This window comes from Cebus imitator, unplaced genomic scaffold (genome assembly GCF_001604975.1).
Source record: "Cebus imitator isolate Cc_AM_T3 unplaced genomic scaffold, Cebus_imitator-1.0 Scaffold45, whole genome shotgun sequence".
Classification (NCBI taxonomy): domain Eukaryota; kingdom Metazoa; phylum Chordata; class Mammalia; order Primates; family Cebidae; genus Cebus; species Cebus imitator.
In genome coordinates this window covers 13,007,111-13,035,082 of record NW_016107360.1, presented here as the reverse complement: position 1 = coordinate 13,035,082, position 27,972 = coordinate 13,007,111, and the positions used below count along the sequence as shown (strand labels likewise).

Below are 27,972 nucleotides of genomic sequence, written 5' to 3'. Positions count from 1 at the left end.
GGAATAAAAGCAAGAGGAGGAAGAAACGAAGGGAAATATCTAACAGAACACATAAAAGGACTAAGACTACCTTTAGGACTTCCCTGAAGATCAAGCAAAGAACCCCAGGATTTGATTGTCTGAGAAGCCAGCATGTGATTGTTGGTTCCTAGACATAGCTGGAACATGACCTTAGGCTGCCTGTATTTCATGACTGCTAAAATCTGCTAATCCCAAACTCAGAGTGAAATGAAGTTGTGTGGCCAATCCACTGTGAATGTGTTAGATTAGTGGCCTCAGTTGGGAAGTTGGATAGAAGAGGCAGTGGGTATGTAGTGCTGGTCTGGGAAGGAGAAAATCTGTTATTTCTTGTCCCTAGATACTGGAGACCCTGAAAGGGTAAGCTTTGGCTTACAAGTCATGAATGAGACTGGTATCGGAAAGGGGTCCCGGTCCAGATCCCAAGAGTAGGTTCTTGAGCTCATGCAAAAAAGAATTCAGAGCAAGTCTGTACGGTGAAAGCAAGTTTATTAAGAAAGTAAAGGAATAAAAGAATGGCTACTGCATAGAGCAGCCTCCAGGCTGCTGGTTGCCCATTTTTATCATTATTTTTTGATGATATGCTAAACAAGGGGTGGATTATTCATGCCTCCCCTTTTTAGACCATATAGGATAACGTCCCGTCATTGCCATGGCATTTGTAAACTGTCGCAGTGCTGATGGGAGTGTAGCAGTGAGGACATCCAGAGGTCACTCTTGTCGCCATCTTGGTTTGGGTGGGATTTAGCTGGCTTCATTACTGAAAACTGTTTTATCGGAAAAGTCTTTATGACCTGTATCTTGTGCGAACCTTCTGTCTCATCCTCTGACTAAGAATGCCTTTAACCAGGCTGGGCGCGGTGGTTCAGGGTGTAATCCCAGCACTTGGGGAGGCTGAGGTGGGCGGATCACAAGGTCAGGAGATAGAGATCATCCTGGCTAACAGAGTGAAACCCCATCTCTACCGAAAATACACAAAATTGGCTAAGCATGGTGGCGCAAATCTGTAGTACCAGCTACTTGGGAGGCAGAGGCAGGCGAATCGCTTGACCCTGGGTGGCAGAGGTTGCAGTGAGCCGAGATTGCGCCACTGCACTCCAGCCTGGGACACAGAGCAAGACTCCGTCTCAAAAAAAAAAAAAAAAGGAATGCCATAACCATCTGGAAATGCAGCCTAGTAGGTCTCAGCCTTATATTACCCAGCTCCTATTCAAGATGGAGTTGCTCTGGTTCGCATGCCTCTGACAAGGCTATGTGAGGAACAGAAGTCATTACCCCAACCCCAAATTTCATCATGCAAAGATGACATATATTATTTGTATTTGAGTGCTTTATTATATTGGAATTGCAGTGATATTAACATTTGTACAAATGCACAAAATCTTGTCTCTTCTTGCTAGAAAGAGATGTAAAAATCTGGCCTAGTTGAACAGTCTTAATGAACTCATTGTCCATTGGTAACAATAAATGCGTTCATGATGCAACAAAAAACTTAACACAAAATTAAACATAGTAAATGCTGCAGCAAGTATTTACATGTATGTACCCCTTTTTTTCTCCTTCCAATCAGGAAGGTGGTTGCTTTACAAATAGACAAACACACACAAATGCTTTGCTGTTTACAAATAACAACCCCCAAGTCCAGAACTTAAAGTGACAGCACCTTTTTTGGGACTTCCTCAGTTAACACTTACTTTACACAGTGCTAAACTTTTTTCTTTTAATTGTATTTTTGGACAATATTTATATTCCAATTGTCCTAGAACATTGTGTTTGAACTGAGCTATTTTTCTGGGCCTTTTCAGAGGAGCCCAAACCCTATGTCCTCTCTAGAGAGAACATTTCAAGGTTATCTTTTCTCCAAGACAGTTCTCAAAGGCAACACTCCTTTCTCTATGAGGCAGATGTGATTTAGCAGAACTTAGAAGGAAAAATGGTGAGTAGGTTGTATTTTCTACTGGCTGCTGGTTGGGAAGGGTCCTTTCTCTCACACCCCTCCACTCAGCACAACTGATACCTTTCATGATCGGCTGTAGTGTCTGTGGCATTGGTATTCTAAAGGAGAAAACTAGAATCTAATGAGCTTATTGTGCATAAGATTTTAATGATGTATTTAAAGCTAATTTATTCAGCTTCCACATTCTCAGCCCTGAGGCTAAATTATTCTGTTGTAAAAAATCAATCCTATAAAGCTCTATAATATGAAGCTCAATGTAAGAATATCTTAAACGCCTTAGAAGGAGCTTTCTAGATTCTGGCTTCTAATGAGCTAGATATTGTAAGTTGGTCTAAATACAACAGTTGGTAATTATTGATTCCTTTCTGATGATAAGCTTGGAAAGGTATCAGAGTGCCACTTAAGAGTATTAATCTTTTAACAAATGTTGGCAATTTGGCCTTACCCCCCACTTCAGCTTGTGGTTAAATAGTTTTTCTTAAAAAATAGACAATTTATAAGGAAAAAAATATATAAACACTCTTTAAGCAATTTGGCTACAAGCATTACATCACTGAAAAGCTCCACAAGAAATAGTAAAATATTTTGAATGGACATACACTTTTTCATTTTCACAATATGATGAGCTAGGTTTTTTGTTTTTTAAATTTCTTTGTGTTTGTTTTGGTATGGAATTTTCATTGTAAGTTTATTGCTGCTGTGTCATCTTATCCTACCTTAGATTGCAATTGTGAAAGAGAGGTGCTGTCCCTAATTACGTTACAAGGCAACATTGTATTTTTGAGACCTAGGAATGAAACCGATAGGGCCACTGTTGTTTCAGTGGCCTCAGAGAGTCTATGGCTAGGACAACAGTCAAATGTGCACCAGAATGCACAAAAGAATGTCTCCTGGCTTATTCAGGACACTTTGGTTTGGAAGATGAGAGAAAATTCTTAAGTATAGCTTAGCTGCTGCCTCACATCTGTTGCATAACATTAAAAACAAAACATGCTATGAATAAAGGGATAAAAAGTATAAACCCATATCGTGTACTGGCTCTTCTCCTTGGCATTCTTGTGGTAGGCTTCACCTAGGCTGACGTGAGACACAGGTCTCAGCTGTGCTACCAATGAACGCACATAAATGTACCTGGTGCAAATATCTGTAAAGTATTTTAAATGATGCAGCTCAGAGCCTTGGAGGGGAAGGGTCGGGGGCACTGGAAAGGACAGCAAAGGCAAGTTTGAGGACAGAGAAGAGGTTAGAAAGAGAACGGGAGAAATAGAAAGAGATCAAAAAGCTAAAGTGCAATTTTTAAATATAAATTATTTTAAAAGCAGAAAAGAGATTCTAAATTGCTACTGTTCGCATAGGCACGGTTTTATTCAAATTTAAATGGGTTGTTTCCTTTCCCTTCTCAGATACACTGCATAATGGAGCTTGAATGGCTTAAAGCTACTGCATATTGTTCAGGAAGGGACACAAAGCACTAAGGGAGCTGAATAGTGCAAGGCTTTCTAGGAAATTGGGATGGGGTGGAGAGAGGCAGAGATGAAGTTGTTTTTTATACTTCTACAAGAAATCTGTTCCAGTTATAGTTACTGATTCCCTTTAGCTGAACTCTGCTTCCTAAATGAAAGAGCTTACTTTAAAAATGAAAAAAGAAATAAACGTTTAAAAAAAAAACTGCTCAGAATGTTGATTAAAAAATAACTCACAGAGCAATAAAAATCCTTGAAATGTCTATGCACAGAGATCTAAGCAAACATTTCCACCAAATGGTGGAGAATAGCCATTTGAAACCCTGAAAAAATGAAAATACACACAACTATAGTAGTTTATTATGGACTAACACTTTAAAAACAAAGTAGATCCTACAGAAGAATACTGTTCAAATGGAATGTTTAAAAATAACATTTATTAATAAATATCTTATAAAATTCTAAATTAATAGATTCCTGTTCAAATTTTGCTTTGGTCCTTGAATTCCACTGTATACACACATACATACATATATATTTTCTTAGATGGTTTTTTTTTTTCTTTTTTTAACCAGAAAGAAACACATTCTATCCTAACTGGATGGCTAGTTTTATAGCAGTTACCGAGGCTTAAAACCCCCCAGCTGAAGGCTTGTCTGTTACCACAGCTGGTTTATGATTTTAATGACAAACTCAACTTACACACTAAAAATTTATTTAACAGGCAACAACCACTAGAACATTCACCATCGACACCCCTCTATCAGAATATGCTCTCCATTTTGTTTCGCTGATTACATAGGCTCTGAAGAGTATTTGCTCTAAGTCACCCTCATCACTGTAATATATACTGTGAGAGCACACAAGCTGCTTGTCTCCCACAGGCTCTTTTAAGACCGTGACTCGCAAACATTGATGTGGGGGCAGGAGAGGGGTGAGTAGTAGTGTAACGGGAAAACATCCGACTTAACACCTGGCTTTAAAATTAGTACATTCATCCAGGGCTGGGATTTTCACTGTACCTCTCCTGGCATTGTGGACTGAATAATGTGTCAAGGAGAAACAATTAAGATGTGGACACCTCCACTTGAGAATTCACCTGGTAGAAATGCTCTCAGGTGTACCTGTCTGAGTTGTTAACTCCCATCACATAAGGCAGGGGAGGCACTGTAGAAGTTCCCAGGGAGGCTGGCAGTGACCTCAGAGGCAGATCTCACCGATCAAGAAAACCACACAGGAATGGGGAGAGGCAGTGCAGTGGGATTTTCCTTCCTTAGGACGGGTGCTCTGAAGGCCATGATGACTGATTGGCAAACACATGGATGGGTGACCCAGTAACTGATTGGGGGAGGAGAATGGAGTACAAAGATACTCTCCCAAATAGGCAAAAATACAGGACAAGGAGGAGGGATTTTTAGGCAGATTGATTATTCTGTTGTCTGGTGATGGCTGGGTCTTTAGGGAAAAGAGTTAATACTGATAAGCCAAGTGCTGGATTTGACCAGGGTATCTTTCTGTTTGGGATTTCAAGAAGCACTGACAACTAGTTGGAATCTTTCATTTACTGTATTTCCATACCGTGAATGAGCACACCTAAAGGCCCTGAGTAGAACAAGAAGACAGTTTATTCTAGTTATATGTTGAGGCCGGTTTGCTAATGTGTGTGGTTGGTTTTCCTACTTAGCATAAAAAACAGACATAATTGAGCTATATATAATGCACATCAGTCAAACTGTCAAGTTGCTGAACGGAGAAAACTCAGGCACGTTCTTAACTGCAGAGGCTTTCAGCCTAACAACTAAATATTTCAATCAAAAGGTGGAACAGAAGTAAACTAAACCATCATTGTAGTGACAGTCACTCCCTGGACATGATATTACTAGTGGATTTTTAAAAAATCCATTTTATTAAGTGCTACACATGCAGGAAAGAAAGAAAAATTGTTCACTTAAAACAAAGCAAAACATAAAATAAAAATTTAAAAACCCAACTAAACATTTTAATGCACTCTTTTTCCTTTTTGTGGGGGGAGGGGAGACAGATGGTCCTAAGAAGGAATTTTGAAATGTTATTTTTGATTTCAAAACAGAGATATGAATACTAACTTCTTTTTAAAGCTAAGTCTTAAATATTTCTTAGGAAGCCAGTCAGATTAAACCATGCTGGAATTTAAAAAACAACAACTATGAATTCAGTATTTAAAATACTTGAAAATGATATGTTTGTCTAAAATATAATAAAAAATTCTTTCATTTGCTTTTTTTCTTTTTTCTTTTTTTTGCTTTTGTTTTGATTCTTCAACTATATATCCAAGTCATAAGTTTCACTGGACACTCAAAACCATCTTTTGAAAGCACGGCATACACGGAAAAATTGTTGATAAATATTGATTTAAAAAGTAAGTTATTAGATAAAACAGAAACTAGTTATATAAAAATCATGCTTCGAGACCCTCATATTTTCTTTTTTTCTCCAAAATAGATTCTTATACTATAGTGAGAGAAAAAAACACAACCTTCCCTTTTCTGAACTCTTATAAAAGCTACACCTTTTGTAAAATACTGTTCTTTTAAAACTCATGAACACACACACACACACACACACACACACACACACACACACACACATTATGAGTTCAAGCATTCAAATGGAGATGAAACACCAGCACCTGCCTAGACTGCTAGGGAGAAACATTCACCCCTGATATTTGTGAGATGCGATATTAAAACATTAGCACAGTAGAATGGCTTGTTTCAAGGAGGCACGACTGTGGTTCAGGGACTATCTGCTTTGTATCATGGGCATGTTTTAAAAAGTTGTTGAAAATAAATCAGAATAATTGAGAAGAGTGAAGAAGGCTGGGTGCAGTGGCTCACGCCTATAATCGCAACACTTTGGGAAGAAGAAGTAGGAGGATTATTTGTGACCAGGCGGGGCAACATAAGGGACAGCTCATCTTTTATTCTAAAATAAAAATAAAATACATTGTGTGAGCCTGTGGTCCCAGCTACTCGGGAGGTGGAGGTGGAAGGATCGCTTGAACCCAGGAGGTTGAGGCTGCAGTGATCTATGATCGCACCACTGCACTTCAGCCTGGGTGATAGGTGAGACCCTGTCTCAAAAAAGACAAAGAGAGAAGTAGCCTGTGCTTCATCCATGGGGCTCCTTCAGCAGTCAAAGCGTGCCTTAACTGTCATGGGAAGGCTGAAAGTGCCCCTATGGGAACATTGGGTTTTCTTTCTCTTTTTGTTTCTCCAGTAGTTAGTCTATTTTCACCCCCCAGAACAGCAAAGCCAGTTCTATAGGCTTAAGAAAAAAAATAACATAAATCTTAGACTATTAGCAGCTGATGATTGAACCATATAATCTGTGTGTAGTGAATAGAGCCCTTCTGAATTATTATATAGTACATGGATTTTCACTGTTATAGACAGGCCATATAAAACCGGTTGCAATTCAAGGGTGTCATGTTATATCCCCACATCAAAATTTGGACTTTCACAATCAAGGCTTACAAAACTCCCTTCCCTAGTGTCTCCCCAGCTGGTATCCAACCGTGCTTCACTTATAACTAAACCACCTTTTATTTGCTCTGATTATTAAAAACATTAAATCAGGCACATTAAACATCTTGTGGTTACTATTTTGTGAAAAGCAAGAGTTGAATGAACTCCAGCTGTGGGTGACGTGTAAGTGAAGCAATGGTTAGGTCCACGCTTTGGAGGTTTGCTTTTTTTTTTTTTTTTTTTTTTTTTAAACATCATTTTTTTTTTCACATGCAATGCTAAAGGGAAAAAAATAAAACAATTGAAAGTAAAAATGAAGAGTAAACAGGGAGCCCAAGAAAAAGTGGAAATGGAGAGGAAAACTGGGCATTCGAGCAAGTGGACCGAGGGAAGGAGAGGTGAAGGGATACTCAGTGGTATTATTTGGACATCAGTGGATCTTATAATACTTTATAGTAAGAAAAAAGATGGTGGGAAAGGCTGCGTGTTTATCTGGGATTCTGGTGACACCACAGCACAAACTCAACATGAGTTAAGATGTCAAAAGTTTTCCTACCCAGTTACCTTGGATCTGTCTTACTTGACATCTAGGTATGCCTCATTTTGGATAAAAGCTGTGGTTTAACAAGATTCAATGTTGCAGGCAAAGGGTTGGGCTGATAAGAATGAAACCATGGCTATATACAGAAAAGGTTCAGTTTATAAACAAGTAACTGGTACCAGGAAATTGGAGAAAAGCACCAAAGCGTTTCCCAAGCTGATAGATATTAATTGCATAACTCCCTTTTTTCTTATATAACTAAGTATAAAAGACAACATTTCCATAATAACTATAAAAATGAAAGCCAGTCTTTGAAGGGCTGAGGAGTCTTCCAGGTCTGAGTTAATTCTAAAAATGCCCTTAAAAGAAAGGACGCATGGTATGCTACAGCTCTTCTTGGAGGCCAGGTCTGATGGTGCATTTTAAAGAATCGGGTTCAGGTCTGTTCTGTGAGTGGTGAGCTGGCTGAGGGTGGAGCTTCCTACCACCTCGCTGACCGATGAGGAAGTAGTGATGGTATTATGCTGGATGACTTGTTGCTGGGAGCAAGCTGGGACAGGACTTGCAGGAGGGCTACTCTCTGGACCTAGGGCGGAAACAAAGACAACACATACACATACACACACACCAATATAGGTCTTTTTTGTATGGACTTATGGACTCCTCAGAGACACAGTACTAGATATTTACTTGAAATAGAAGGTTCACACATTTTCTTCTGAAAGTTAATTTCAAAGCTTTATTTTCAACTGTCGTCACAATGCTGTGCCTTTCCAGTTTATAGCTACGAGCAAAGCCATGCTTTCTGTATCAGTAAAATGATTTGCTGTGTTTAAGTCATGGTCATGTGAACTTCCCCACCTTGTCTTTTTAAATAGCCATCCGTATATCAAATGTGGAAAAATACTCACATGTGGTGGGAGAATCTGTGTTGCTCAATCTAAAAAATTATTTGAAAATAAATTGACCTTCAGCCATGAATCCCTGCGCCTCCCACCATCCCTACTCAACTATCATTTAACCAACTGGACTCCAAATGCAGAAACTGGGGTCTGAAAGAAGGGGTCCATTTTACTTATTGGTAAACTGAGGCCAGGTCACCAGCTTTTCAGCCCAGTGAGTAACATGCAGTGTATCTGGAGGCACTGGATATGATTCATCCAAGGCCTGGTTCCCAGCCCATGGATTTCTGAAGGAGATGGCTAAGCCACTGGTACCTGGGCTGCAGCTGGTTCTTCTCTTACCAGCTGCAAAACTGGAATTTGGTATTTTTTTTCAATACTTTGAAATGTCAGGTAAGTTGTAGCCAGAAATTATCAGGAGGTGGTGGGCATGGTGTTGCATAGGGGTCAGGAAAAAGGGATCTCCTTGGAAAATAGTCTGGCAGCCACTCAAGAATTCTAGTATATCTGCCTGGAGGTACAGTCTACACTTTATTTTTGCTCTTTCAATCAAATTCAGGGCAAACTTAGTGGCAAAAAAGTTGGACGCTAAAGAAAAGTGAAAAAGTCGGTGACTTACTTAGATATCCTTGTGATTCTTTCTGCATGGCTGTTATTGGGCAGTCTTTATGTGTTAACAACAACTGTTTCAGCTGGGCCACCTCATTTTTCAACATAGACACTTCATTCTGAAAGAGATATATTAAAACCATGTTGAGAAGACCAGAGGATACAAACCCAAAGGCCTGTGCACATTCAACAACAACACTGGCAAACTTTTCTGTTATGTCTGAATGACATGAAGAGTATTGTTGAGCGTGGTTCGCCTGAAAGTTTGTAGCTTACCTTTAATTTGGCCCTCTTCACATTTGCCAGGGGCTTTCTAAAGAGACTAGGTTTTAACTTAAGAGCTGAACCTTATGAAAAGGCTAGACCACACCCTTAGGTGATGGGCACTGAAACCAGGTGAGAATCCTTACTCCACACTTACTGTGTGATCCTAGGCAGATAACATACCCCAGCTGAGCTCCAGCAAACTCATTATAAGTTGGGCATAAGAAGTGTACAAGATTATTTGTGTTACTGTGAGGATTAAATACGGTAATATATGGGAAACACTTAGAACAATGTCCAGGGCATACTAAGCACTTAATACATTTAGCTATCGTAACCTTCACAAGCTCGGGTTGACATCCAATTGAGAATGCGAATGTGAGGCATACCATGGGCAGAATTATGTGGTAGGATTTGTGGCTTCCACTTGAAATGCAATCAGAATAAGCTGACCTGTGTACCATCAGATTTTCCAAAAGAAGTCTGTGTTGCTTGATCTAAAAAGTATATTTGAAAATAAATTGACCTTTAGCCATGAATCCCTGCTCCTCCCAACAGCTGTCCAGTAGTTGGCAACTACTGTTCATGGGCTACTGTTCAGCAGGGCACGTCCACCTGCCTGATGCCCAGGAGCAGGAGGCACGGAAGCTCATGTGCATGTGTTGGTCAGGTGCAGGTGGGATGATGTCAGCTCAGGGAGGCAAGAGGCAAGGAAGTTTTGGGCCATGATTGAATTAATTTGATTGAGTTCATCGATTATTTGGCCAATTTCAGTCTATAAAATACTCTTTCCCCCTTCAGTATCAGAATATTGTGGATAGTGTGGGGTTTTCTTCTTTACTCACATAAGCACCTCAGATCTCAAGTATTAGTAGCCATTGACAAAGGTATGCTTGTAGCTTTGTAAAATAACAAACTTGGCACCCATTGTCTACAAACGTAAATATAAAATAGACGGCGGCTCTGAGATGCTTCCACTTGATAAAAGTAAACTGTAAAGGTAGTGTTATCTTGAATAAGCCGTTTAAAAATTGTGATCAATAATATCCTCTCTTTGGTCAAAGTTGATTTGCAGCCACCAGGCATTATACTTCACATGCAGGAAATCTAAAAGATGCATGCACACAGAAAGGGATGATGAACATTGCTGTCATTAAGTTGTGTCTACACTTTCAATACGAGCTTGGCTTTTCAGCCATGTATTTATCACCTAGGAAAGTACGCTAGGGACTCTAGAAGTTACTCTAAAAATATAAAATCTGTTTTAAGGAATACCTCCCATTTCTAAATTTCTTTGTGAATACATTATAAGCAACCACATATTGAGTAATATTAATAACAAAACAAAAATAATAACAAAATAATAAAAATCTCATCTACAAATCTCATGTCATTCCCTTTCTCTTCTAAACTTTATTTTTACCAAATAAAAATGGCTATTTGGGAAATCAGCCCTAATGCTGAATAAATCACTTAATGAAACAAGAAAACTGCTCTTACATCTCAGAACATTCAAGAAGGCAAATTGTACCTCCCAACTCCAAATGAATATGATTGATAAGGGACTCTGTGGAAACCAAAATTGACCCTGTCAATTCCAGGATCAGTGGGATAACTTATAGGACAGCTTATTTTAGCCTTAAACACTAACTTCTTCCTCTTTGATTTTATACCTATCTAAATTCAGATAGCCTTTTTTTCTTTTTCCCAGTTTTCCCTCTGCTCAAAATAGAACATATAAAAGAAAATTACTTCTAGACCATTATATGAAAGGAATCTCTGGTTTTAAAAAAATCAACCAAACAAAAAAGGAAACAGAGATGTGTGTGTGTGTGTGTGTGTGTGTGTGTGTGTGTGTGTATTTGTTTCAGAAGGAAATGTATTATTTGCATTTAGACTAAGAAATAACACTTTTCTGAAATCAAAACTGCCAGACACCTTGCAACCTGAGTAGAAGCCCTCAGCTGCAGATAATGTAGACAATGGATCTTAGAAAGTGGAATCAAGTTCCAATTTCTAGCGAATCCATACTTTTTTACCTAGAAAACAACAAACAAGTAAAGTATTAAAAACAAAACTGGGTTCTCCTGCTTTCTTAACGCTTTTGGAGGAAAAAACACACCTCGTCTGGTGGCCACTTTGGAGAGGTTGAATTTAGTCTCCATTTCTTCCCCTGTTATGTTCTGGGCAGTCAAACCTTTCTAAGCAGCATTTGATCTTTCAGGCACAAAGTGTTCATTGCCCCTTCCCTAAAAAAACACTCTAAATTCCATTCTCTGAGTCTCTACAGTTGGCAAAGAGCTAACTGCCTATGATACTTGGCATGCCCCAGTTTCACAATCAATTTTTGCTTTCATAAGGCTGTTTTACTATGAAAGAGCACCAACCAGCACATGTGGTACCCTGGCCTATCACCAAAGCCCCATACAAAGTATATGACTTTGGTAGCATTTAGTCTTTGAACAGCAAAACATTTTATTAATAAAGCAATACGTTGTAAGTACAGAGACCAAAGCTGAGTATTGTGAGGGTCTGTAAAAATGCAGAACCCAGAGACTATTGAGACGACTGACCATCACTTAAAGATATATGTGAAAATGAACATATTCTTTTTGTATTTTTACAGAGAAAGGGTTTTGCTCTGTTGTCCAGGCTGGACTGCAGTAGCACCGTCATGGTTCACTGCAGCCTCTACCTCCTGGGCTCAAGCAATCCTCCCACCTTAGCCTTTTGAGTAGCTGGGACTACAGACATGTGCCACAATGTTCAGCTAATTTTAAAAATTGTTTTGCAAAGATGGGGGTCTAGCTATTTTGCCCAGGCTGGTCTTGAACTCCTGACCTCAAGTGATTTTCCAGCCTCAGCCTCCCAAAGTGCTAGGATTACAGGCACGTGCCACTGTGCCTGGCAGGACGTATTTCTTAATGTAGCGTGTTAATAATTATGTTATTTAGCCACATTATGGTGGGGAAATAAACACCAATTAATGTCCTCAGTAGACAAGAGCAATTAGCCTCTTGTTTATATCACATGCACATAACTATGATGTTAAAGAACTAAACAAAGGCCTAATAACCATAGAAGTCACAGAAATTCATGGGGCAGCATCCAGTAGGAAAAGGAACTCTCCTCTGAGAGTTGAGAATAATGGGGTTTGAGTTCCCAAGCTGCCGCCAGCCAAGAATAAAACACAATGGTTGAATTAGTTCTGTAAGTTCCTTCCAGAAAGAATTTTTTTTTCTACAAGTGATTTTGTGTCACATTCTACTGAGAAAGCAGATTACTCAATTATCTAATGAAGGATTCAATCTTGACTTTTATTCATTACTTTTGATATGCTCAAACATGCTTATAATTCAGGTCTGACATTTCATAAGGGAGCCAGTTCTAGCACCTCTTATGCTTCCAAATTATAGTAGGGCAGATTCCAAAGCAATATTTATGGTTTCACTTAGAGAAAAATTTTGTGTGTCCATTTATGTGTCCATATTGCTGAGAGAGCATCTATGGAGACTTCATCATATTTCATAAGGGGCCTTTGGCTTAAGAAAGGTCAAGAATTGCTATCCCGGACAAAGAAGAATGAATTGTGTGCTGTGCACGTGGATGATCATCTTAAAGATTCCATAGTGAAAGACTGACTAGCGTAGGAAATGCTCAAATACTAGACTGTATTTTAAGTAAAAACCGTTTTCAAGGGAACATAAGTGGAATCACCTTGAATTCATTTTGGAAGAGAACAACCAGATAGTGAATGTTTCAAAATGCATAAAAGAAATCAAATGTGGCCTGCAAGTCTAGTAGGAAAATAAAAGCCAGGCCTTCTGGAGGCATTTTCTTACTCTGAATTACCTTGCTTTATAAATTGAGGAAAATCATTTTTTATTCCCCCATGTAGGTTATAAGAAGAGTTTTAGGTTTTAATATAAAAGTGCTTTGTAAAAACAAGGTATTAATAATAGGTATCGATTGTCTGGTAGAAACCACCTCTTCAGTTTTTCATTTTTCTAAACCCACTTGAGTTTGCCCCTCTAAAGCAGTGAGCTGCTTAGTGACTGTAAGAGGGTACAGCCAGTTGGATTGATCTATTTGTAAACCCACAGTTTGCCTTGGGATGAAGCAGCACTCCATAGAGATATTCAATACTACAATAACATACTCTAAGCAAGCACTCCAACAAATCCCTAATAGCTACATTTGCAGTGTTCAGCTTTGGGGATGTCATTATTTATATGATAAATCTGCAGTGCTTTTTGGTGTAAACAGTAGTTTGTGCCAAAAAAATAATTATCAAAATGGGCCCTACAATATACCCTCCCCTCATTTTTTTTTTTTTTTTTTGGTAGATTAGCTGAGACCAGGTTTGGTTCACTCTGAAACAAAGGACTTTCAATTTGTCAAGCAACAGTTCCCATCTGGCCTATTCTCTTGCCAAGTCCCAGACCTGGGCTCATGTGTCCAGAATTTCAGCAGCAACTTAGACCATGTGTCTTTGCACTAAAAAAGAAAAGCAATTATTTCCATGGGTGACCAGATGATTTCCATATCCTCTACTGAACACAAACGTTCTACTGAGTACATCAGCGTACATCAGCGGCTGATGAATTTAGAGCTGATCTTAGTCACTTAGTATCAGAAAAAAAGAACATGGATTCCTTTGGTTTACGAAGTTTCTAAAATAAAAGATCACAAAGCAGTGGATTAGGTCAGCAGGAGACTTCCCAGAGTCCTCATTCTGCCACCTACTCATTGTGTGGCATTAGGGAAGACCCCTCATTTCCCTAATCACAGTTTCTCTCTCCATCAAGTGTCCGATTAGGTAGTTTCTAATATTTTCCCCAATTCCTACACCTTTGTTGACCTGGCCAGAGATGTGTTGTGAGACTAGGAAATGAAGTCTGGGAGTTTGATTTTGTTTTCTTAGGTCTGATTTTTCCAATCTGAAATGCTGCAGCCTAACTAGAGGGTTCTGTGCTGGAAAACAACTCAAAAGTGGCAGCTGGCCATCCAGACCTTGGATATTCCGTTTGGCTGGAGTTTGTTTGCTTAGCACCTTCCATTTCTGTTTACTTAAAATTTGGCTCACTGGTCCAGCCTCAAGAGAGACACCTTTTTCTTTTGACAAAGGTCCAGTGAGAGGGAAAGGGTCATTCAAAGGTAGCGGAATCTGCAGCATCCTCTCCAGCATCCCAGGGCCTGATGCAGGACACTCAGTTTCACAGAGAACACTGGGTGGTTGTGGCTTCTGTCCCTCCAAGGCAAAGCAGTGGTTGGAAAATATCAACAATTTAGTCTGTTCAGAGACTGTCCCTTTTTTGGGTACCGTTTTAACCACCAAAAGATATTAGTGCCTGTTACATGAACTCAGTAAGATTTTTTTTTTCTGGTTTTGGGAACTAGAGTTCTAGTTTCTTTTTTCCTTAGCCATTTGGCTCTAAAGAAATGTGAGAAAAATCAGTGCATTAGGGTCTAGCAAAGGGTAAATTTACCTTGTGTGTTTTGTAAAAATACTCATACATATGCGAAGGCCAAGTCACGAACACCTCTGGCCTCAAAGTCAATGGGCATCTTTACTTTCCTGGCTCTCTGCTATGACTCCTCTATGTTTTCATGTATTAGGATCATAGTCTATACCCTGAAGGAATTCTGCAAGGACTCATTTTAGTTAAAACGGATTTAAAGACTTGGCATCTGCTAAGTGCCAGCCGGCTACTTTTGGCTCCTTCATCTAAGCAGTGGCTCCCAACTAAGGCTGATTTTACCACCCAACCTCCCTTCCCAGCCACCACCAGGCAACATCTGGCAATGTCTGGAGACTCTTTGGTTGTCCTAGTTGGAAGGTGTGCTCCTGATACAGAGTGGGTAAAGGCCAAGGGCGCTGCTACATTGCCTGCAATGCACAGGGCACAACAAAGAATGATCCAGCCCAGAAGTCAACAGGGCCAAAATTAAGAAAACCTACATGTTTGCACCATCCTTCTGCAGACCTCAGAAATGGTGGCCATTTCCTGGGGTTCCCCCCTTCAGTTATTACAGAACCACTGCTGTAATATTTACTAGGTTCACATATACAATAACTTATTTACTTAACATGTTTGTGCAAATTAACTCAATTTTTAATAATTTAGCCTTCTTACTAATATCTTAAAACTGCAGATTTGATCTTCAAATTACATTTTATAATACACATCAAAATTAAAATATGATTATTAATATTAAAAATGCTTGGCTGGGCATAGTGGCTCATGCCTATAATCCCAACACTTTGGGAGGCCGAGGTGGGAGGATTGCTTCAGCCTGTGAGTTTGAGGCCAGCCTGGGCAATGTAATAAGATCTTGTCTCTAGAAAAAAAATATATATATTAGCCAGGCATGGTACTGTGCACCTCGGGAGGCTGAGTTGGGAGGAACAGTTGAGTGCCGGAGGTCAAGGCTGCAGTGAGCCATGATTGTACCACTGCACTCCAGCCTGGGCAATAGAGTGAGGCCCCGTCTCAGAAGAGAAAAGTGCTTAACCGCATCGTTTCTAAAAGCTTCTCAGATACTACTGAGCCTGTCAGATTCTACAAGTGGCTTTAAAGGTGTTTGAGTCCAGCCATTTCTCTGGTCCAGCTTGACTCTCTGCAATTACGTCCTTGCCAAGTGGTCAGGCAGCCAACTCTGAGACACTCCAGCAATGAGGAATTCATTCATTTATTTAACAAATGGTTACCGAGTGCAGACACTATACTATAAACAGGGTAACCCACTCATTTATTCAACAAATAAGTTACTAAGTGTAGACACTACACTATAAACAGCAGATAATAGTGGGGGGAGGGAGTAGTAAGAGACAGTCCCAATCTTCCCGCAGTACACAAGTTAGTGGGGGGATAATTAGCTTATTTTCTTCATATCTGCTATATGTTTCCCAGTTTCTTGTTCATCATGTCTGTTACAAAAAGAATGACCCATTTAGGGGAAAAAAGTGAACATCCATAAATTATGAAATTCAGGTCCTCATATATATTTTCCTTATGGACTTTCAATTTGTACACTGGAAGCGTCAAGCCATTTCCATTTAATGGAAATGAATATGCAAAGGCTTTGGGGTTTGGCACCCTAATTGTTCATTTCTAAGGATGCACAGAGAACTAGGTATGGGAAGAAGAAGAAAGTGACCTACCAATGCCTAGCCATGCACTCTTTTTTTTGAAACAGAGTCTCTGTTGCATAGGCTGGAGTGCAGTGGTGTGATCTTGGCTCACTGCAGCCTCTCATCCTGCAATCAAGCAATCCTCTTGCCTCAGCCTACTAAGTAGCTGGGACTACAGGTGAGCATCACCACACCCAGCTTTTTTTTGTGTGTGTATTTTTGGTACAGATGGAGTTTCCACACGTTGGCCAGGCTCGTCTCGAACTCCTGACCTCACGTGATCCACTCACCTCCCAAAGTGATCAGCCTTCCAACGTGCTGGGACTACAGGTGTGGGCCACTGTGCCTAGCTCCCATGAACTCTTAAGGTGCAGAGTCTCCCTATGTGGGGTAGGTTCCTCCCTGCCCCTCTCTCTTTAGCCATTCTCTCAGCTTCTAGAAGCACTGGAGTATAATCCACAACTCTTAACGTTATCCCTGGACTGTGGGTCACATACATGTGTATTTACTTGCCTTTTTTTCCTGCTGATAAATAGTGTACATCTTTTTAACATTAGGACAGATGCCCTGAATGGCATCATTATAAACTATAAAGTCTGTTGGAGAAGCCCTGGGTACTCGAGTTTCTTCCTTTTCTCTTAGACACTCCCAGACACTTCTGGGCCTCATTATAATATGTCCCCAGTTAAGCCATTCATAAAAAGCAAAAATCATGCAAGATTCAAATCTTGGTGAGTTGGAAAATGAGATGAAAACATGCGTTTTCTTTCAGAGTTGGATAATGACCATAAACCTTTCTCTCTTCTATGAAACAAAAATAGAGATAACCAAGTATAAGCCAAGGCAGCCCCATCAACCTAGTGAATATAATAATTCCTTTTTAGTTTGAAGGTTTATTTTGCCTCATGCACTGTGCAACTGCTTTGGAGACATTCACTTGTTTATTCCTCCTAAGCTAATGACTCTGTAAAGTTATTGTTCCCATGCTGTAGAGGAGGAAACTGAGAACCAGAAGTTAAACCTCGCAAGTACTTGCTGAACCAGGGTTTGGATCTCTGTCCCATTAAAGCCTGTGCCCCCAGCCCTACCACTTAGTTGGGTGGTCTCTCCTTCTCAGAGCTTTGTGGGCAAACTGATTGAAAACGGAACGGTTAATGTTGTCGTGTGGAGTGTCCCAGAATTCATAAAGCTCTAGGAGCGGGCTGCAGCTCCCCTGTGGACTAAGTGTGTGGTATCACTGCTTATGTCAACAAGTGCCTGTGAGGCAGGAAATGCTGGCGGAGCAGAGGGCCTTTGAGTCCCGGGGAAAGACAACGTGGGCTGCACCTGAAGCTGCATGTTTGTCTGGGTGAGTTCTTCTGCTTTCTTTTCCAATGACATCACCCAGACCTTCCTCTTCTGTCTGCAGCGGGTGGCAGCTGCCCGGTTCCGTTCCAGAAATTTCCGTCGCCTCTCATCTGGATCCTCGTCCACCACCCTTCGCCGGCGCCCCCCTGTGGGCTGGGGCGGCTGTATTGTCTGGGTTGGCTGCATCTGTTGTGTTGCTGGTGAAACCTGCTGGGACAGAGAGGGAGGAGGTGTTGGGGACAGGGAAGGACGCGTTGTGTAAGGGAGGGAACCCAAGCTGATGTTAAAATCCAAAGCACAGAAAGCCTGGTGCTTTAGTCAGCATATCAGACTTGCCTCCTATGAAATAAACGATGAAATCACACTCATGAAAGAAAAGAAAAAGCATCACTGACCTATATTCTATGATGTGTTGGCAAGATACAGGAATGACTGCTGAAAAAATGTAGTCAGATAGATTTTTCCCTCACAGGCATTGGGCCAAATCATGGTAGAGGAGGCATTTGTTTTTCTCCTTCAGCTATTAAAAGTGGTTTACTGAAGGTGTGTTTAAAAACTTCAAAGTAAGGGCCAGGCGTGGTGGGAGGATCACTTGGGGCTAGGAGTTTGAGACCAGCCTGGGCAACATAGCGAGACCCTGGCTCTAGAAAAAATGGAAAAATTAACCAGCCATGGTGGTGCATGCCTATGGTCCTAGCTACTCAGGAGGCTCAGATGGGAGGCTTGCTTGAGCCCAGGAGACTGAGGTTGCTGTGAGCTATGATCATGCCACTGCACTCTAGCCTGGGTAACAGAGCAAGACCTTGTCTCTAAAAAACTAAAACCAAAACAAATGAAACTTTAAAATAGCCAATGTATGGCTACAGAGTGAAAACAGGAAGGTCAGGGTTATTATCACAATATGGATGAGTCATCTGTCATCTGCAGAAAACTTCTGAGCATGTCGTGGGCTCCTTTCATGCTAATAGTGTTAAAATTGTGTTCCTAGAACACACCTCTGGGACATCGTTGCCATGGTGACTCCTATCAAAAGAAGCCCATGAAACCAGGAAAGCAAATGAAATCCTATTTGGACTATTTCAGACTTCTTAATGCAGAGGACTGGCTGGACCTGCACACTCCAGCTGGGCCTGTCTGCCCCTCAGCGTGCTCACCAGGGTGAAAGAGATCCAGGAGAGCTTTCTAGGTGTTTGTTTGGGAAGCAGGGCCTTTGAAAGCATTACATTGATGCCTGAAGCAGCACTGAGCCCTACCACACCCTGTGTGTGAGATAGTGAGAGCTGCTTGTGTATTACCGTACACTTACATTAGAAGGAAATCCTAAGAGTGGCAAAGCACTTTATTAAAAAGTTTTACTATGCTTATAGATTCATTGCAAGGTCTGTATGAGACTCAGCAACATCTAAGGCTTTGGAGACCCCCACACATAGAGCTTTGTTTCTATTCATGAGGCAGACACACAGCACCTTGTCAAATTTCTACGACTGACTCTTTATATGTCTGGACACCTAATGCTTTTCCTCATGCACTTCAATCCTTCCTCCTTCTTCATTCTCAATAAAAGGTGGGTTTTTTTTTTCCTCTCGCATTTCTCAGTCACTCAGGTTTATGACTGTAATACCTATAAAGCCGTTTTACAAGAGGCATTTAACCTGCAGAAATAACAGGCAAAAAGTTTAAAAATGAAGCCCAACAATCTTTTCTATCACATTCTAGCACTGTGATTGAAATCGATCAGAATGACTGTAATTGCACTAATAATGGCGACTGGTTGACATCAGCTGACTGATAGTGATAGATTTTAATCCAAAACTCTATCAAACCTTCTATGACTAACTGTAAAGGAATCAGGCCCAGGGTTGAGGTTGAACTGCATCTTGGTAATTTTATATAAAGCAAAGACATTTTCTAGATCTGTTTGTTGGTGACTCTTTTCCTCTCGATTATAGAGGAATAACATAATAAATTAACAGTCTAAGGTCTTACTCATCAGAATTGTTAGTGAAGACATCACCCTTGTTATTGGCAAAGACTTGGCACTTGTCATTTTGGATGCTAATTCCAGAGCTAACTACTGCAAAGAAAAGCATTAAGAGGGAATGTGCTAAACTGCTCGGATATTTTTGCCTTAACTGTTTCCTTTTGTGAATTATGATCTCTTATTGCCAGCCCTAGACAAAACTGTCAAGTAGGAAAAATTTGTTTTTTAATCTCCATTGCAAGCACTTATCTTTCAATTCTGTATCCTCCTACCCTAAGTTAAATCCACCTGTGACTTATGACACTTTTCATGTGCCTTCACTCAAAGGCATACGTGATGTGGTTTCAGGTGTAATGCAGGTCCAGGGTTGGTTAAGAGAAATTCCTGGTGGTCATGAGACTAGCACTCCGCACTCACATCCTTACGTGGAGGGAGGAGCACAAGAAGCCAGAAGAACTTACAAATACAACCCTAAAACCAGAATTTGTGTGCCAGGTAATTATTGTTGCTTGGAATTTTATTTTTAAAGCAGAATTCTCTTGGCATAGATGCTCTGAAAATTTTGATCAAAAGTAATGAATTATAATTTCAAAAAGGCAGAATTTATTCCAAATCATCTGAGAATCTCAGAGTTCAAAGGATTCTGTTCCTACTTTCAGATAATCACACAATTTAGCAAAGTGGTGTTAAGAGTGGTATTTTAGGATACTGCCTAAATTATTTGGTTCAAATTTGAGCAAGACCAACCTGAGCTCTTTGTTTTTTGTGTATGATTTTAAAAAGCAACTGTTCATGAAGCTAATTATAATGGCAATTAACTAATTGCATCTCCAATTGGCCATTTACTGACTTGAAACAGGGGGCAATTGGCTAATTTGTAATTAGCTAGTGAATGGCTTTTATATTCAAAGAATTGTTATATAACTTGCCCACAAAGGCAACCAAACCTTAATGTTCTCTTTTTCTTATAAACTAAGAACACATGTGAATCAATTTACCCATCATTGACTTTGTAGTGTTTTTTTTTTTCTCTTCTAAATACATGGCATTTGACTAAAAATGTGACTAAGAAAGTTCTCTTGATACCACTTTATTGCTATACAATTTGCTAAACTTCTATTATTATGGTTTGGAATAACATATTTTAAACATTGTGCAAAAGGCTTTACAGAGCTTCTCTTATTTAATACTCATAAGGGCCTAGGAGTTTAGTCTACTATTACCTTACCCCTATTTTACAGATGGGAAAACTGAGGGTTAGAGAGGTTAATCATTTATGTTCACAATCACACAGCAAGGAAGGTGGGGGGAAAATTAAGCTTATCTCATTCTAATGCTCAACTCTTATTCACACTGTAGAATACCTCTGAGAACCTTGCAAAAAACAGTTTATCTAATGCACAGCTTAGAGAGTTGCTTGTGGCTGACCCATTCTGTGGATGGCTGTCCAGGTTTGGTGGATGTTAAGGGAGTCGGGCTCAAGAGCTCAAAAAGCTGCCTAGTGTAAGGTCTTGTCTCCAGAGGCAGACAGCAAAGGAGACGGTGAATAAGTGTTATTTGGCGGTCTCAAGCTTCCGACACCATTCTGATCCAGCTGGTTGGAAGCTGGCAGTGTGGACTGGGTGGAGGGTATGGATGAAGGTCATTCTGCTTGAGGATCCAAAGCGTCTAGGTCCAGCCATGCTCCCGGACATGCCCTTCTTCGGCTTACTAAAACTCACTCCCGTACAGGACTCGCCTCTCTTCTTGGCCCTGGGTGACATAATGTCTGCCTGGTCCCCCAACCCGCTTTCAGTTTTGTCTAAATTCTGGCTTTTTTTGCAGCTGCTCCTGGTGACTCTCCCCCCCTGGGATTTGGCCTTTCTCTTGGTCTCATCATCTACAGAACTTGGCTCTCTTTCTGTTCCCTCCAACGCATTTCTCATTCAGGGGGATGAGTCACCTCTCTTCACCATTTACACAGCACCTTATGCCCTAGCATCCGTGAGGGAGCTTCTTTGTCTCCCTTGAATTGTTAGTCTTTAGATTTTTAACATTCATTGTTACTCAGAAGATTGCCCGTTGTATTTAACTTCCATTTTTACAGGTGACAAAATTGAGTCTCTATGATGTTTTAAAACATAGCAGTGGCCGGGCACGGTGGCTCAAGCCTGTAATCCCAGCACTTTGGGAGGCCGAGGCGGGTGGATCACGAGGTCAAGAGATCGAGACCATCCTGGTCAACATGGTGAAACCCCGTCTCTACTAAAAATACAAAAAATTAGCTGGGCATGGTGGCGCGTGCCTGTAATCCCAGCTACTCAGGAGGCTGAGGCAGGAGAATTGCCTGAACCCAGGAGGCGGAGGTTGCGGTGAGCCGAGATCGCGCCATTGCACTCCAGCCTGGGTCACAAGAGCGAAACTCCGACTCAAAAAAAAAAAAAAAAAAAAAAAAAAAAAAAAAAAAAAAAAAAAAAAACATAGCAAACCAAACTGGGAAAAAAAAAAGAAAATCCGTCTCAAAAAAAAAAAAAAAAAAAAAAAAAAAACATAGCAGTGAGAACCAGGATTAGAATTAACTTAAGTCACATCTTTCTTCATAAGCTTAAATTCTTCCTAATCCATTGATTAATGTTATGTTTTGGGGGGCTACCTTTCTAACACACTGCAAAAATAGATTTTGGAGAATTTAAAGTTTATGTTGGCTCTTAGAAACTAGACCTGATACTATTTATATATTATTTATAGAAATTATTATCTGGTAGGGTCTTATGGGTAAGGGTGGCCACTTAGGAGAAAAACAGAGCTCCCTAGAATGTGAGATAGAACACCTGGGCTTGTCATACAAGATTGCTGCAAATGACCCCAGCATTAGAGCTTGCCCTGTTAAGAAGGAGAATAAGAGGAGGAAAGAGACCAAGGAAAAGGTCTACCTGTGCTTGGTTACTGGTGTGCAGGGGCGGATGTGGCGAGGTCTGGTGATGTGTTGGGTGTGCATGAAGGTGGGAATGGGAGTGGTGATGTGGATGGTTCTGCTGGTGATGGGGTTGAGGGTGAGGATGGTGCGCTGGGTGCTGGTGCTGGTGTGGGTAAGGGTGGTGGGGTGGCAGTGTCTGGTGCTGATGCGGGTGTGAGTGCATGTGATGGTGTGGCGTCTGGTCCTGCCGGGAGCCCATCATGTCCATCATGTGTCCCATGGTGTTCATATTCCCATTTGACATGGCAGCAGGGTGGTGAGTCAATGCAGCCTTCAACCTCTGAAACAGAACAAAAGGGAGGGGAGGGGACAACTGAAGTCAGTCATGTACATGATAGAGATTTTAAAGCAAAATGACTCACATTTTCAATTCTATATTTTATGATACTATTGTTAACATTTCCTACAAGTAACTATCTTGCTACCAGTACAAGAGAGCTTCTGTATTAATTTCATATTTTCTTAGGTATTGCGGTCAGTAGGAGGGTCAGCATCAGCCATGTGGCCTAATTCAACTGTCACAGCCAATGGGCAGGCTATCCTATCAAGAACTGGACATTCTACTAAAAGGTATTTCGCAATATCCAATCATGCATCATACTGTGTCTACAACTGACTGCAAGCATACACCAAACAGCGCCATACTGTATTTTGTAAGAGTCACAAGAATGAATGTTTTTGCCTATCAAAAGATTTCTCAGACATAGAGAAGAAATAATTTCGAATTTTAAAATGTAGAGAACTAATCTGATTTTAGGGCTTAAAATTAGAATTACTCATCTACAGCCTTCAGAGGTAATGTGTAGGGCTTTTCTGTGACCAAGATCTTTCCTATGGCCCCTTCCAATACTCTAATTTTTCTCACTTAATAACTTGCTTTTGACTTTGAGAAGGGAATGAGGAAAATAGAAGAATATGGAGCATTGCACCTTCTTCAGCAGCCACATCAGCAGGCCAGATACATTTCTAACACAAAAGCATTATCCGTTCATAAGCAGACATGCACATAAATAACTTGCACCTGAGTCTAAAGGAGAGGTCAGCAAACTTTTTCTACAAAGAGTCAGATAGTCAATATTTTCTGTCACAACTGCTTCTCTGTCACAACTAGTCAACTCTGAGATTGCGGTGCAAAGCCGCTGCAGATAATGTTTAAATGAATGAATCTGCTAGGTTTTGATACAACTTCAGGGACAGGAAATGTGAATTTCATATAATTTTTACATGTCACGAAATGTTATTCTACTTTTGATTATTTTACCCAGTCACTTAAAATATAAAAAACCATTCTTAGCTCATACGCTGGAGAAAATTAGGCAGCGGGCCAGATTTGGCCCTTGGGCCATCATTTGCTAACGCTGATCTAAAGGTTCAGTTGGTAATCAACTTAGTCCCAGTTTCTTCAAAATTGTTTCTTCTGTGACACAATCAATTATCATCATATCCCGAGGGGCACAATGTGCAAAGGACTGTATAATGCAGTTACTCGTTGGTAATATATCTTATGCAGAGATGATCATCTATTTGGCAAGCTCCCATTGGCTTCATGAAGTATTTACCAGGGTACTCAAAGTTCTCTCCAGATTTGCGTTTTTATCTGATTGATGATAGTGGTGCATAATTGCTGGGCAAGGGAAGAGTTGTATTTAAATGATGATCAAACCTACCATGCTCTAGTGTTCTACAATATTAATGATTCTCAACCAGTTACATACACTGTTGAAAAATATCAATCTGATTAATCAAAATCCTTAAAGAGCCTACCTGCTAAGAAAAAAAAAACAATAAAAAACTAGAGCAAAGGATGATAGACTGTATGTTAATAGATCATCATTTAAAATATTTTCGACCTCCTGGTTCAGTACCTACATAATCCGCTTCTTGCCTCTTTCATGAGCAACAGATACTGCACAACAGCTACTGACCTTCATAATCCTGAAGAAGTTCAACATCCTAAATCTCTGGAAAAGATGAGATGCTGGGTATTGTGTTTACGTCTAAACAGAAAAGTGAACTAATGCTGCTAATCTCCAATTCTGAGCAATGATTGCATTGCTTTTGTAAAAATGTTTATTATAAAAATTTAAGCAATGCTTTGCAATGAAGTCAGCAACAATGAAGCCAAACACATTGTTTATATCTGGTGGGTGTACCGCATTCCTGACAACTCTATGTGTGTGTATGGGGAGATGAAAGAACAACTAGAATAATTTTATAACTGTGTAATTAAATAGCATGGGATTTTAAAAACTTTTATTTGACTACGGCATAGCAAAGCAATGAAAATCTAGGGAATTGCTGGGTTTTAGATACATGTTTCTTTATGTCCAATAAAAGTTTTTGGATGATACCTGCAAATGTAAGGATGAAAATATATAAAAAGAGGTTATATTGAAATCATCATGCCTTTGAAAAAACTGACATGATGGACTTTCTAAACTATTCCTTGTAATTTCATCACTATGATGTTTTCTAATAAAAAATCAATTATTACAAAAATATTAGATGAAAAAGCAAAAGCCACTTGCCTAACCTTCTCCCCTAAACCCCAGTCCCAGTCCGCAGAGGTAACCACCACATATCCTCAGACATTTGCTTTGCATTTATTAGGATACATTTGTGCAAGCTGTTTTATGCCTAGTTTTGTATCCTGCTTTTTAACCCTTTAGCAATACATCTTTGACAGCTTTCTATATCAGCAAAAATAGTTAATGCTACATTATTACCTAAGTACTTGCTATGTGCCTGTGCCAGTCCTTGCTGTGTATGTTTTTTTTTTTTTCTTTTTATGACGGAGTCTTGCCTTGTCACCCAGGCTGGAGTGCAATGGTCTCGGCTCACTGTAACCTCTGCCTCCCAGGTTTAAGCAATTCTCCTGCCTCAGCCTCCCAAGTAGCTGGGATTACAGGCACCCGCCATCACGCCAGGCTAACTTTTGTATTTTTAGTAGAGACAGGGTTTCACCATGTGGGCCATGCTGATCTCGAACTCCTGACCTTCTGATCCCCCAGCCTCGGGCTCCCAAAATGCTGGGATTACAGGCGTGAGCCACCGTGCCTGACCTGATCTATATGTTTTACAAGTATCAAGCCACCCAATCCTCAGAACTACCCTGTAAGGCTAAAGAAGAGGCAGAGCCACTCCACCTTTAAAGCTTGTTCTCTAAACCAGGAGAGAAGGTGCCACAAGCCATGCCATTCATACTTCACCAAAAGCAGAAATGAACTATGTTTTGCCACCTCCGCATCATCAAAAGGAAAAGGAGAAAGAGAGAGAAGGCTAAAACAGCTGACAGGAGGAGATGATATGATATTGCTGCATGGGCCAGCACTGGCCCCATACAGGTGTTACTCAGCACAGAGCTAGGGACCTGGATGCACTCTTTCAGGAATTTAGTGGAAGGGACAGTGGATGGTAAAGAATTTCCAGGAAGCTCATCTGTAGCAAAGAAAGGATTATCCAGAGCTCAGCATCTTCATCTCCATTGCTGTATTTGTCAAGAATTGATACTTAAATTTCCCCCACTCCAAAACACAGACATGATAAAGACCATGTATTCATGTCCCTGCCTCTACTTCCTAACCGTTGGCTTTAACCCTTGTCAGTCTGTCTAATGCTCAGGGGACGAAGGTCAAAGCCCTTGATATGGCCTAGGTGTAGTCCCTGCAGGGCATGGGCCTGCCTTCTCATCAGCCCTTTCTCTTCCCACCCAGCCACAATAGCCAACTTTCAGTTTCTGGAGGTCGCATCATGCTTCCCCCAACCTGGGGGCCTTTGAGGTTCACCCTCTTCTTGCCTGGGACCCTCTTTGCCTTTCTTCAGACCTTGTGTGGCTCTCAGCTCCAGTCTCCTCCTTAGTAAAGTTCTCCCTGGTCTCTTAGTGTAAATCAGTTCCTGTTGTTATATGGTCCCAGTAGAACCGTGTTTCTTTTTAAAAAATAGTTTGTAGCTAGGTAATTTTAGTATGATTATTTAATTAATATTCATCAACCATCTCAGATTGTAAGCTTAGAAAGGGAACCATGTTGGAGTTTGCTCAGTGTTAAATTCACAGCTTTAGCATAGTGCCTGATACATATTATACACTGAATTCATATTTGTGGAAGGAATAATGAATTAAACTTTCTGAGGTTTATGATAAGGATGCAGTATTTTAATCTTGGATCACTGTAGCTGGTATTTATGTGGGAGGATGATTTTATTCGTCAACCCAGGTTAGCAGAATCAACTACAGAAGTCATGTAGGCAGATGGGCTGTAAAAACACAGTCAAAACAGTTTCCTGCCCACACCCTGCCTGCCCTCTAGAAAACAGCAACAGAGAAAAGAAAACAGAAGTAAATAAGAGGAATGCCTGTTAATTTTATCTTGATGTATTTTCCTTGAAAATGTGGCAAGGAAAATAAAAAATCTGTGTAGGAGTGGGTCATTGTGCCATCTCTTCAAAGCTACGAACAACGTTTCTACCTTTAATTAGGAGCAAATGGAAGCTGACAAAGAAATACTGTGCACCAGATCTTCATCTCTGAAATAATTAGCTTATACTGTTAAGGGAAATGACTTGATTGCCTCAAGTCTATTCTTGCACTGTTCAGGCCAAGACAATAATGCTTATAACATTCTGCTTAACTATTTATTTACTCAACAAATGTTTATTGGGCTTCAACTGTGTGCCAGGCACCATAATAGGCACATTGTTATTTGCCCACTGTTTGAAGGAAATGGAAGATGCACAAAACCAAGCCTTTTTAAAGCACCAGGGAAGAAATACACACTTAGGTGTGAAGATGAAGACTTTTGATCACCCCTCAGAAAAATCACAGGCCTCTGGGTTGAGTCTTCTGTCTGAGCAGCAGCCGGTGTCATATTTAAAAGAATGCAGTGAAGATAAGTGATTATCAAGCTGCTCTGCATATGCCACGCTTAATATTCTCCATGTCATTCCGAAACAGTTTGGGACACTCCTCAAGGTCCTGAGGAGCCTACTGTGCTCCTGGATGCCGGTGCCAGCAAGAGTAGCAGCTGCACTATGAATCATTCAAATCTACCAAATAGAGCTATGTCGACTCCACTCTTTTGGGGATGATAAATGACCAGTAAATGGGTCTAAGCTGTCTTTTGCAGAATGATTTTTCTTTTTGAAGCTGAACTGTGTCTTGTTTTAAATAACATTCTGCCTAATGCCAAGAAAAGGCAAGGGGAAGGGAGGAAAATTAATGAGCAAATAAACATATATTTTTCAGCTATAAAACCCAGGGCAATTACTGACATGACTGCAAGAGAGAAAGAAAAAT

General features: G+C 40.4%; 1 protein-coding gene and 1 long non-coding RNA gene across 6 annotated transcripts in view; one reads left to right on the top strand and one right to left on the bottom strand.

The window, feature by feature from the left end:
* Positions 1-1,330: 1,330 nt before the first annotated feature.
* The window catches only part of CREB5 (cAMP responsive element binding protein 5), a 421,520-nt gene continuing 394,878 nt past the window's right edge, over positions 1,331-27,972 (bottom strand). For 2 of the 5 annotated variants that reach the window (XM_037737933.1, XM_037737932.1), the window contains 4 exons: positions 22,636-22,959; positions 17,722-17,952; positions 9,007-9,115; positions 1,331-8,071 (listed from right to left, as the gene is read on the bottom strand). In XM_037737933.1, the coding sequence (XP_037593861.1) occupies positions 7,908-8,071; positions 9,007-9,115; positions 17,722-17,952; positions 22,636-22,959 (828 nt within the window). In that variant the 3' untranslated portion in view covers positions 1,331-7,907. Of the gene's footprint in view, positions 8,072-8,396; positions 8,426-9,006; positions 9,116-17,721; positions 17,953-22,635; positions 22,960-27,972 lie in introns of all 5 variants that reach the window. The other 3 variants (XM_017527056.2, XM_017527060.2, XM_037737934.1) reach the window with 2 other exon arrangements.
* Positions 17,604-23,534, top strand: LOC119470949. The gene is made up of 3 exons (XR_005199934.1): positions 17,604-17,743; positions 20,072-20,218; positions 23,146-23,534. It is a non-coding gene; the product is annotated as an uncharacterized LOC119470949 (long non-coding RNA).